Source organism: Lepidochelys kempii, chromosome 1 (genome assembly GCF_965140265.1).
Source record: "Lepidochelys kempii isolate rLepKem1 chromosome 1, rLepKem1.hap2, whole genome shotgun sequence".
Lineage (NCBI taxonomy): Eukaryota > Metazoa > Chordata > Testudines > Cheloniidae > Lepidochelys > Lepidochelys kempii.
In genome coordinates, this window is record NC_133256.1 from 340,479,221 (window position 1) to 340,491,340 (window position 12,120).

At 48.3% G+C, this 12,120-nt stretch overlaps 1 protein-coding gene across 2 annotated transcripts in view; it reads left to right on the forward strand.

Moving 5' to 3' along the window:
• ITIH5 (inter-alpha-trypsin inhibitor heavy chain 5) overlaps positions 1-12,120 on the forward strand; it is a 58,959-nt gene that overhangs the window by 14,060 nt on the left and 32,779 nt on the right. For both annotated transcript variants that reach the window (XM_073328826.1, XM_073328827.1), the window contains exons 6-7: positions 7,230-7,399; positions 10,361-10,477. In XM_073328826.1, coding sequence (XP_073184927.1) covers positions 7,230-7,399; positions 10,361-10,477 — 287 coding nt within the window. The remainder of the gene's footprint in view (positions 1-7,229; positions 7,400-10,360; positions 10,478-12,120) is intronic.

Sequence of the window (12,120 nt, forward strand, 5' to 3'; positions counted from 1 at the left end):
CGACGTTCCTGGCTCCTGGGAACTGCTGAAGTAACTTGTGTTTCCATCCAAGCAGACCAAAGCAAACAGGAAATCCTGCCTTTCGGAACACAGGAAAGGTCGGTCTTTTGCCAAAGCAGCAGAGAGCAGGTGCAATGCTGGGGGCGGGGGGAGGGGGGGTCTAGCATTGCCCCATAGGCTGCTCAGAGCTATTGTTTTTTGCAAATGGGCAGCATAGATCATAAGATGCTATGATTTTGCCTGGAAGCCGCTGCATGTTAGCAAAAACTCCAGGCTAACGTCAAGTGGGAGATGGTCTTGCTCGAGGATGGAGCATGAAGGATCATGGATCTCAAACCCAGGTCTGGGGGTCCCCAGACCACAGCTGCCTCCTGGCATCTCGCTGGTACCAGCAGGGAGCACGGGCTGGCGGATCCTTGCTCACAAGAGGCACTTCCCCAAAAGCTTCCATTTGGAGGAGATGTCCAGCCTTTCTGATTGGCTCAGACTCACTACTTCAGCCAGAAAGAAGCAGAGGAAGTTGTCTGAACAACTAGGTGAATCCCTGGCTGCTGCTCCGTTGGACCTTTCCAGTTAGCCTGACTCCTAAGCCCTGTTTTGTTCCTAATTCATGCCTTCCTGTCCTGTTCCTGGTTCCTGCTCTCCTGCCTTATTCCAGATCCCTGCTCCTATGCCCCGCTCTTGGCTACTGATTCTGGTTCTGCCTCTTGGCTTGATGCCTGCCTCTGGCTCTGACCCTTGGCTCAACCCCCGACTTTGTCTCTGTTGCTGACCTGAATCTTGCTCTGACCACTAGGTCTGACCATCTACATCCCGGTAGGGTCAGATCCTCAGCGGGTGTAAATCAATATGGCTCCAGGGAATTCTGTGGAGCTGCAGTGATTTACACTATGTGAGGATCTGGCCTGAAACTTGTGACTATGGAATAAAACAAAAGTCTCGGTCCTATTCCTATCAAAGCTGAGGCCTGAGGATTGGGCCTGAATGCTGCTGTTGCCCAGTGAGTTCAGTGAGCCTTGGATCAGGCTTTGGATAAGGCAAAGCATCTGCAGCCGCTGTCGGTAGGATAAAATGATAAAGGTTGTCAGTCCCCTTGATTTAGCTTAGCTGAGGTGAGGAAGGACGTTTCCCCTTGGGGTAGTAGTGTATGGTGAAGTGCATTTCTGGTGTTACGCTTTCCTCCAAAGCATCTGGCATTGATCAAGGCCAGAGACAGGATAACTGAGCAGACACACCCTTTGTTCCAGCACGCATATTCCTGTATTTAAATGATACATGGAAAAACTCAGTATTGGAGCGGCCTATCCAAATGTGACTCTGTGGGCACCGGACGTTCTGTGCAACATAGCAAGGGGTTTAAAACATTTAATAGGAAATTTGGACCCATCCAGTTCTATTATTATTAAAGTCTTCTCTAGCCATTAAAGTCTATGTGAGATATCACTTTCAATGTCATGACCAGAGGAGGGGACTGGAACCCAGGATTCCTGGATTTTATTCATACATCTGATACTCACTCAGTTTTGTGGTCTAGATTGTCACCCTTATTCATGTTGCCTCACTCCTCCAGTGACAATATTGAAACCAGTAAGATTACCTCAGGGATGAGGTGCTGCTCAGTGTAAAGGGGACAATCTGGCCCTCTCTAAACTTGAGCAAGTCATGTAGGCTCTCTGGTTGGCTGTCCCCATCTGTAAAACAGCTATAATGAGGCCTACAGTATTTCTCACATAGGTGTTGATTAAAATTTAAAAAGTGCTTTGAGATCCTTGAAGGAAAGGCCAAATTAGCAGTATAAATGAGAATAAGAGTAATGTTTTTCAGAAGCACACAAGTCCCATTTTCCAAAGTGACTTAGGCTTCCAAGTCATTTAGGTGCTTTCTGAACATTTTCCCCTGAGACACAGGGGTTCCTGATTTATTCTCAGTGATTCAAACTGCCGTAGCTTGCAAACCAAAGAGAAGCTTCCACCTTGCCCCCACCAGATGCTGACCCTGACAATCTAGCGTGGGGTAAAAAATCAAGCTGGGTTCTTTCTGCCTCTGTAACCCCGCCAGCAATGTCTGGGCATTGAATGTTTGTGAGTGAAATGCCTACCTGCTGTAGTGATTGGCACTATGAGCACGAACAAAATGAATGAACATTTCTCAGATGGATCTAGCAATCAGAATGTATCTGGCCATCTCCCAGTCAGGGATTAGCCTGAGACATCTCTGAAGTGACGAATGCATCTTCAGGATGCATGTGGAAGAGTCAAATTCCTGTCACCTGGCTAAATGTGCACTGGCTCTGCTGTTCCAGCTGTAACAAGATCCTGGTGTGTCCATAAAGCACTTAAAGCAGGATGCAGATGGGACTTAAAGGCACGCCGAGAGGAGGTGCTCTCTGCTGAGGAAGGACAAGAGTCCCCACTCTCACATTTGTGAATTAGCATAACAGTCTTTGTTGTTGCAGTGGCAATGGTGAATGTTGTATTTCTGGCTAGGGATCTGAGCCACAAAGGTCAGACTCAGCTCCAGACTTCTCCACAGTTTGATACAGGGCCTAGGTTTGTTTTGTTTTAAAGATATAGGCCGTTTTGGGGGTTCTGATTAGGTTTCCTCTCTGACTGACAAAGCGAAGCCAGGCCTCTCTAGTATGTTTCCTTTGTAAGCAGGCTCACAAACATACAAACCAGCTGGGTTTATGTTTTTTTCCAAAAGGAAGCCAGAGGGCACATGAGTTTGGGAAAATGATTTCCTGAGCTGGGCAGGTGTCTGCTCCCTTTCTGCCACTGTAACACAGATAAAACAGCGCAGAGGAAGCTGAGGCCAGGAATTTCTGCTCTTACAGATAACCTCAAAACAAAGCCACTTTTCACATGACGTCTGAGCCCAGAATTCCCTGCTAAGGGCCCATCTACTCATCTGCCACCCTTCTCTCCCTATGAAGCAGTTTGGTGAGAATGTTTTGCCGGTCATGTACAATAACGTCACATTCCCAGGTAAAACCAGACCCTATGGTAGTTACCCCAGTTTCCTTTCCATTTTGCAGCTGGTGCTCAAAATCACAAACTGCAGGGAGGTTTTGCTTTGCCCCCCTCTCCTTCCACCTCCCCAGACACTCCCATTTTAAAGCTCAGGATGAGCTCTGTGCTGGAGTTCTGTATCTGGACTCTCCCAAACTCTGATCAAGTTTGAATTTGGCTTCACCTCTAAACTTCATTGCTTGGGCACTTCACTCTGTAACATCAAATGAAGACAGATGTTCAGGGGTCAATTTTAGCATGGACGGTTTTGCTTTTGTTGTCCTGATTTGCACCTACAGTTGAATTCTGGGGGTAAATCTAACAATTTGCCTTCATTCCTAGCTTATTGTGGGTATGAATCAGGCAGATGGAAGCTCAATCACTTGAATCATGCAAGCCATTCATTCTGCAGGTCAAATTAGATCAGAGATTCTCAAACTGGGGGTCAAGACCCTTCAGGGGGTCGTGAGCTTTCAGCCTCCATCCCCAAACCGCACTTCGCCTCCAGCATTTATAATAATGTTAAATATAAAAATAGTGTTTTTAATTTATAAGGGGGAGTCACACTCAGAGACTTGCTATGTGAAAGGGGTCAGCAGTATGAAAGTTTGAGAAGCACTGAATTAGACCTATAAAAAGGGAGGGCCGAGCCCTTTTGGATATTTACCCCTAAATATAATCTCAGATTTTCCCCTCTAGTTCAAATGGAGGCCAGGCTAGTAAGGAGCAGGCCGTATTTGCTATATGTCCATTTTATTTGACAAGTCTCCACATCACGACGGGCACTAGCTAGTTTGTTGGACTTCTCAGTGGAAAGGACAAAGATTGACTGGGCAGAGTCTGAGCCACTTCCTCCACCATTCATGCCCCTGTTGGTGACTCTCTAGGTGTCCTTGGCAAAGTCACCTAACCCCTCTCTCCAGGCCTCTAATGTACGTCATGATCGTACAATGAGGATAACACTTTCCCACCTTTGTGAAGTGCTTTGAGATGATGAAAGGTGCTGGATAATTGCAAAGCTGTACCTAGCACTTCTTGATCTCAAAGCACTTTACAAAAGTGATTAGATGTCATTATCCTCATTTAACAGATGGGAAAAGTGAGGCACAGAGAGGCTATCTGACTTGCCCAAAGTCATACAGGAAGTTCGTGACAAGGCTGGAACTAGAATCCATATCTCTAGATTCACCAGGTGGTGTACTTACCTGTATCCAGGTAAGAGCCCCCTGAAAATTTCTGTTTGAGGGAAGTGCATAGGGGAAGCTTGCATAGCCACTGCCTGTGATATATGATGTGGACAAAGAGGGTGCTTCCATTTCCAGTGTGATCTGGAGCATTTTACTAACACTGAAGTAGGAGAAGAGAGGTGTTTTCACCTCTGTATTTGGCACTGGTATGACCACTGCTGGAATCCTGTGTCCAGTTCTGGTGCCCACAACTGGCACCAAATAAATTGGAAAGGGATCTGGGGAAAGCCATGAGAATGATTAAAGGATTAGAAGACATTCCTTATAGTGAAAGACTCAAAGAGCTCAATTTCTTTAGCTTAACAAAGAGACGATGACTTGATTACAGTCCATGAAGTATTTACATGGGGAACAAATATTTGATAATGGGCTCTTCAATGTGGCAGAGAAAGATGTAACATGATCCAATGGCTGTAAGTTAAAGCTAGACAAATTCAGACGGGAAATAAGGTGTAAATTTGTAACTATGAGAGTAATTACCCATTGGAGCAATTTACTCTGGGTTGTGGTAGATTCTCCATCACTGACCATTTTTAAATCAAGATTGGATGTTTTTCTAAAATATCTGCTCTAGGAATTATTTCAGGGAAGTTCTCTGGCCTGCGTTATACAGGAGGTCAGACTAGATGACCACAGTGGTCCCTTCTGGCCATGGAATCTGTGAAATATATCAGCCTACCCTTTAAACTCTGATAAAACCCTGGGAGGCGAAGGTGAAGCTCTCCAAGTAAATCAGAAAATGCAAATATTCTTTTAACACAGTGTTATGAATTCTGGACAGTTCCCGCACGTTGTCAGTTAACCAAGATCTTTGAAGAGAGAAGAGATGGATGAAAAGAAGTGTCAATCCCAGCACATTTGGTACACTGTATCTGAGGAGTGTATGTTACTCTAGGCAATTCATCACATTACAGAGCAGCCTTATAAGTAAAATGGAATCAACACTGAGATAAAATCCAATAGAAGAGATATTCATTTATGACTCCTCTTGCATTCTTCTGGCGCTGGAGATAGCAGTGATAGCAGATGATAGCTGTGATAGCAGATGACAGAACAAGGAGTAATGGTCTCAAGTTGCAGTAGGGGAGGTTTAGGTTGGATATTAGGAAAAACTTTTTCACTAGGAGGGTGGTGAAACACTGGAATGTGTTACCTAGGGAGGTGGTGGAATCCCCTTCCTTAGAAGTTTTTAAGGTCAGGCTTGACAAAGCCCTGGCTGGGATGATTTAGTTGGGATTGGTCCTGCTCTGGGCAGGGGGTTGGACTAGATGACCTCCAGAGGTCCCTTCCAACCCTGATATTCTATGATGCTATGATTCTAAATCTAGAGTGTACAGTCGTTAAAGTCACGACTCTGGGTAATTCTCTTATAAACCCATTAAGACTAATTGTTAAATAGTCTTAACACTTCCTCATTTGCCTCATAGTGTCCTCTTAGGGTGTGTCTACGCTGCAGTTAAACTCCCACGGCTAGCCCATGTCAGCTGACTTGGGTTCCTGGCCCGCAGGTTGCAGGACTATAAAATTGCCACGAGGGGGAAGGGTCCCAGAGCCTGGGATCCAGCCTGAGCCCGAACGTCTATGCAGCAATTTTTATCCCCACAGCCCAAGCCCCAGGAGCCTGAGTCAGCTGACCTAGGCTGGCTGCAGCCATGCTGCAGGTCTTTTAGTCCAGTGTAGATGTACCCTTAGGACACAAATCCGGTCCAACAGCACAGGTGGACAGGAAGCAGCTTTTTCAAAGAGGAGGTGACCCGGGGCCAGGATTTCACCCCTGGTGTCTTGAAATGCTTCTGGGTTTGTTTTAGATTCTGGAAACCCTGCATTAGATTCCTGTAAGTGTAAAGGGAGGGCTTGATCCGCAGCTGGCATCGGTCATTGTCGCCCTATTGATCTCATGGAGCGATGATGATTTACACCAGCTGATCATCAGAGAAATTCCTCCTAGACCCTCTTGAAGCTTAAGAGGAAACCCTTCCCTGCCTCCATATACTCTTCCCTTTCCCGCTTCCTCTGGCTGTTCCATGCAGGCCCTGTTGGCCTCCAACGGGTGAATGAAGGTACCCGTCCATGTTGCTCCTGAATTATATGGAGAGCAATAGGGGCACTCTCTCAGTGGTCTAAGGGAGACCTTCCTCTTCCATGGGATGAGTTCACTGCTTTCCCTGCAAACTTCAAACTCTCTCAGTGCTTCCATTTCCAGGAGCGGCCAGTAAAAGAGAAAGGACAATCCCATGGTTAAAGTGCTAGCCTGGGACTTGGGAGATCAGATTCAGTTCTTTGCTCTGTCACAAACTACCTGTGTGAGCCTGGGCAAAACACTTGGTCTCTCTGTGCTTCAGTTTCCCATCTGTAAAATGGGCATAATGGCACTTCCCTGCCTTGGGAGGGTGGGGAAGGGTTTAGAATAAACATTGCAAGTGCTCAGATACTATTGTAATGGTGGCCATATAAGTACCTCTGGTTGACATCAATGGACCTATACCAATTGACATCAGCTGAGAATTTGACCAAGTTTTCAACATGTACTAAAAATGGATGTAGGCACACCCAAATTTTGGGGAACTGCTAGACCAGATCTGAACTCTGGTACAATCTCACTGAAATGCAGCTACCTTTGCATGGAAGAAAGGGAAGCAAAGAACTGCCCCACTCAGCAGGGTTTTAGCCCAGAACCTGGGGACAAACGACTTCTCTTAAAATTTGGTAAGAGTACTTTAACAGCCACTCAGAGAAGACCCAACCTTCAGGTTTAAGATCACTCCCCAAAATAACATCAGGGCCGGGAAGTTAACTAAACCTGTCCATCCCACGATAAGATTTCAGGGCTGGATGCAGTTACAGTTGCAAAGGAAAAGGGTAGTTCTTATTTTAGTGCAGCTATTTTGCTCTTCCCTGATTTCATAACGTCATGGTGAATCTGTCTGACATAAATAGAAAAGCTGTAATATCACTGGTTGTGTTTTCCTACCAGATGACGTCTCCCCACCTCCTTCTACTGTGATCGGCCAGACGAAAACATTAGCCAAAGTGACCTTCAGTCCCAGTGTTGTACAACAAACCCAGATTGCCCGCAATGGCATTCTGGGGGATTTTATCATTCGATATGATGTCAACAGGGAGCTGAGTGTCGGGGATGTGCAGGTACCGTACTCATGCCTGACCTTCCTTGTGCTATTGACTATGCCAGAGGTAGCTGAACAGTGTTGGATGCCTACATTCCATAACAAATTTCACCCAATGGAGGGTCATTTCTGCAGCTTGTAGGAGCCTAACGGCCACACCTAAGTGGTGTAACATTGACCAGATTGCAGCCACCCTCGTACTGCCAAACGATGATTAATTACCCCTTCCCAAAAAATCACAAGAACTGACTTAAAAATCATGAGATTTTATCTTTTAAATAACAAATGTTGGGTTCTCGTTTGTTGTCTTTTGGTTTCTCAGCCTCTAGGGTGTCCTTGCTCGCAGGCTAGAAGCTTACTTTTTTCAAAAGACATGAAAGCTGAGATTCGAATGCAGTCTGATTCTGGCAGTTGAGCCTTTAAGAAACAACCGCTATTGGGAGACTTCTGATCCAATTCTCAGAGCCGGCAACACTGACACCCCTTATCTTGAATGTGACTCAGGGGAGGCAACTAGTCCCTGCATGTGATACTCCATCTTTAGCTGAGTAGCTTTCTTCCAGATCATTGCATGCCTTTGTAGTCTACCAGAGCCACACCTCTATAATCAAGATGAGGGCAGTCATTATACTGCTCATTGGACCACACGTTGGCTTCTCTTGTCACAGAGTATGTGTTCTTCATACACCACTGATATGCAACAGCAACACAAGGGAACTCTCACTACTACATAAAAACATCGGTCCCTGCAGGGAACTAGCTAAATCCCACATGATAGATAACTAAAACTCAGAGCCCAAGCATGCACTTTATCTTTTAGCATTAAAGATTCACATGGAGGGGACAATGGAAAAATTATATGTAAGAAAACAGTCAATCAAAGTCACCCGGCAGCTCTACCCACATACCTAGCAATTTTTCACATGAGCCAAACTGCGGCTATTAGCAAATGACAGATTTCGTGAACGGAACGCAGATAGCTGTGGTTGATGCTCTAAACAGGCACACAAAGAACAATATCCCTTTTAGCTGCACCAGCTATTCACATAGGCTGAAAAATCACCCCTGTGTGAAGACCCGCGTCAGTCCTATTTTGATAGCTTCAGTGGGGAGGTGGCCAGCCACACAGCCTCTGCTCAATGTCTCAGCACACGGGTGCACTTTAGACAAAGTTCAGTGTATGCATATTTTTGAAGAGATTCACAAATTCCGAGGCCAGAAGGGACCATTGTGATCATCTAATCTGACCTCCTGCATAACACAGGCCAGAGAACTGCCCTGAAAGAATTCTGAGAGCAGATCTTTTAGCAAAACGTCCACTCTTGATTTAAATATTGCCAGTGATGGATAAATTGGGTAAATTGTTCCAGTGATTAATTACCCTCACTGTCAAAAATGTATGCCTCATTTCCATCTGAATTTGTCTAGCTTCAACTTCCAGCAGTTGGATGCTGTTATACCTTTCCTAGCTAGATTGAAGAGTCCATTATTAAATATTTATTCCTCGTATTGGTACTTAGAGACTGTTAAGTCACCCCTTCACCTTCCCTTTCTTAAGCTAAAGAGATGGTTTTCCTGGAGTCTATCAGTACCAGGCCTGTTTCTAAGCCTTTAGTCATTTTCGTGGCTCTTCTCTGAACCCTTTCCAGCTTGTCAACGTCCTCCATGAATTATGGCAAGTGGTTCTGCATCGCCTATTATGAGGCAACCTCACTGCCTTTCTCCCACCTCTGCTTGGCATCCACGTCCAAGCCTTCATCCTCTTTCACCTAGACCAGAGGTTCCCAAACTTTTTTTGCGGAGCCCCCACTTCGGAGATTCATGTCCCATGTGTGACCCCCTCACAGGGGCTGGGGAGGGGAAAGGGGGCCTGGTACTCATGGGGGCCAGAAGCAGGGCAGGAGGGGTGCTTGGTACCCCCAGGGGCAGGATAGTACTCACCACCTGGCAGTTGAAGAAGGTTTCCTCTCTCGCAGCTGTCGGATGGTCTTCGCTGCCAGGACCCAGCTCCCTGCCTGTCTTGCTCCCACCTGCCCAGGGGAAGCAAATGGGGCATGCTGAAGGGCTGGGGTCAGCAGGGAAGGCTGCTCCCTGTGAGTACCCGAGCCCCTGCCAGACACAGCCCCCACCTCACCTCGTCCCTTCAGCACAGCCCTGTCCACTTCCCCTGGACTTTTTCCAGCAGGGGAAACAGATGCCCTGGAGTTGCACTGAAAGGCTGGGGTGCAGGGGGTTCTGGAGGGGGCTCTGTCCGGCAAGGGACTCAGCACTGCTGGGGTGCAGCCTTCAGCTCCCCACTCACAGAGTCACTGCCAGCTTTCCCAGCAGAGGTGGTTGCGGGGTGCCGGTTGCGGGGTGCTGCAACTGTGGCAAAAGGGAAGCAAAACACACAGGGAGCCTTGTCCCAGCAGCGGAAACCACCCACACAGCCCCGTCCGCTTCTCCTGTCGGGCAGAGATGCCTGGCCCTTTAGTGCTGCCCATCCTCAGACAACTCCATTTGTTCAGAAGCCAGTCAAAAGCTGCCTTTGTCTTTAAACCCTGCCTGTCCTTGCCCTTAGTTATCTCCACCATTCCCTGCTTCCTTTAGCCCTACCTTGTCCTCTTTGTGGCTCCTGCCAACGGCAACAGCCTTCCTGTCTCCCTCCATGCCACTGTCTCCTTTAAAATCTCAGCTGAAAATCTCTGTTCCCCATTCAACCAGAACCACTTAATTCTTTTCTGCCTCTGCTCTGATTCCCCGTTGCACCATGCAGCAGCATCTAGCTCTGTTCAGCATTTGGGGACGTCATCAGTACGAAAAATGCTATTCAGAATTAAGGACCAATACTGCTCCCATTGAGGTATATGGCAAATCTGTTGACTTCCCCGGGGGCAGGACCATGCCCTCTAGTTGCAAGCGGCAAAGGTATCCTGGTGATGGGTGTGGTTGACATTATTGTGACCTGCCATGTGTCCTTGACTTTCTCTCCCTCCCTCAGATCCTGAATGGATACTTCGTGCATTACTTCGCCCCCCAGAATCTCCCTCCGCTGCCGAAGAACGTTGTGTTCGTGCTGGACAGCAGTGCCTCCATGGTGGGAGCAAAGCTCAGACAGGTGAGCCAGGTGATGCTATGCGATGCAGAGTGGTTTGCTGTGAGGTTACCATGACGACCACTTAGGCTGGTAGTCTGGCCACCAGGGCTATGGGGAAATTACATGGGAAGCCCCTGGCACCAGGAGGCCCATGAGACATCTCAGCATTTGGAAGGAAGAGGATGGAGACATTACAGAGCTGGGCTCATGCAAACCCTGAGCAAAATCCAGGTCTCACTGAAGCAGGGGCGGATTAACTCACAGGCCCATGGGGCCTGTGCCCAGGGGCCCTGGGCAATTTGGGGGCCCCCGTAGGAGCGCCGGAACCTGTATAGAAGTGGGGGGATCACCGCTGCTGGAATCGTGGCCCCTCCCCCTGCTTTTCCTTTTGCCCCTGGAGCTAGGCTGTGGTAGGGTGAGCATATTTCCTACAGGGAAAATGGGACATCACACGGGGCTTTCCCAAGCCCTGCTCCCCCAGCCCTATGGAACTGGCCTGAGTCGCTCACCTGAGCCCCCCACTTCTCCCACATGGGGCTGGCCTGAGCCCCACTCCACCTGCCCTGGGTGGGGGGCTGGGGTGCCTGAGAGCAGCCCCTGGACCATGTCCCCATCCCCTGAGGTGCGCCACTCAGGGCAGGTGGAGGGTCTGGGGCTCACCGGGCAGCTCTTGCCATGGCTTGACCCCGGCTTCCAGTCTGATCAGGGGGCGGGGCCTTGGGGAGAAGGGGAGGAGCAGGGGGCGGGGCCCCATGGAAAGGGAGATGGTGGGGGGCCCAAATGTTCTTTGTGCCTAGAGCCACAATAAATCTTAATACATCTCTGCACTAAAGTCAATGGCAACGCTTCTATTGACTTCAGTAGGGCCCGGATTTCACCCCAGTCTCTGAGAGCTGAGTGACGCTCCCACAACTGCCAAGTGGAAGCAACGGCCAGAAAGAGAGGGTGAATGGGGCAAAGTCTATGACACAGCTTGATCTGTAGGACCACAACCCTCCCAAATAGCTGTCTCCTTTCCCCTCATCTCATCTCCTCCCCTTCTAGGAAAGGATTAGCCAGAGAGGCCAGTGCTGCTGAAAGCCCCTGGCCTGTCCAGTAAATGGGGAGCCTGCACCTTTACCTAGCACAGGTTTAACCATGCCCCATCAGGCAATGACACACGTCATGTCCAGGTAGGCTAAAATGCCGCTGTGTGGGATCTGCACAAGGGCAAAAGCTGGTACGAATCTGCAGGGGCAGTGCTGGGCTAGAGGCATGGCCAATGTGGCTTGGGGTTGGGACATATTATTAAGACAGGTGAGCAACATATAATCAGCTCAGCCCATCAGGTTCCCTTGCTAGCTCCACCAGCTGCTGATGAGATGTCTGGGTACGGCCCAGAGCCATCTTCTGGGGTCTGGCTGCCAGCACGGGCACTAACTTAGCAGATGTAAACCTAGTCTTGAGGGTTTGAACCATGATATTTAGACAAAGCCTTGACTACATGCGGCACTTGAAAAGAGGCAGATCTGTACCAGCATGTGCCCCTGAAACCTCTATGGTTCTACATAACACTGGACTCTCACGGCCCATTGAATTGAGCGTTTCACTGTAACGGCCCCTTCTCTCTCTGCCTCGCCGAGCCCTGATTACTAGAGAAGTGCTAATAGGTGAAACAGCTCCCG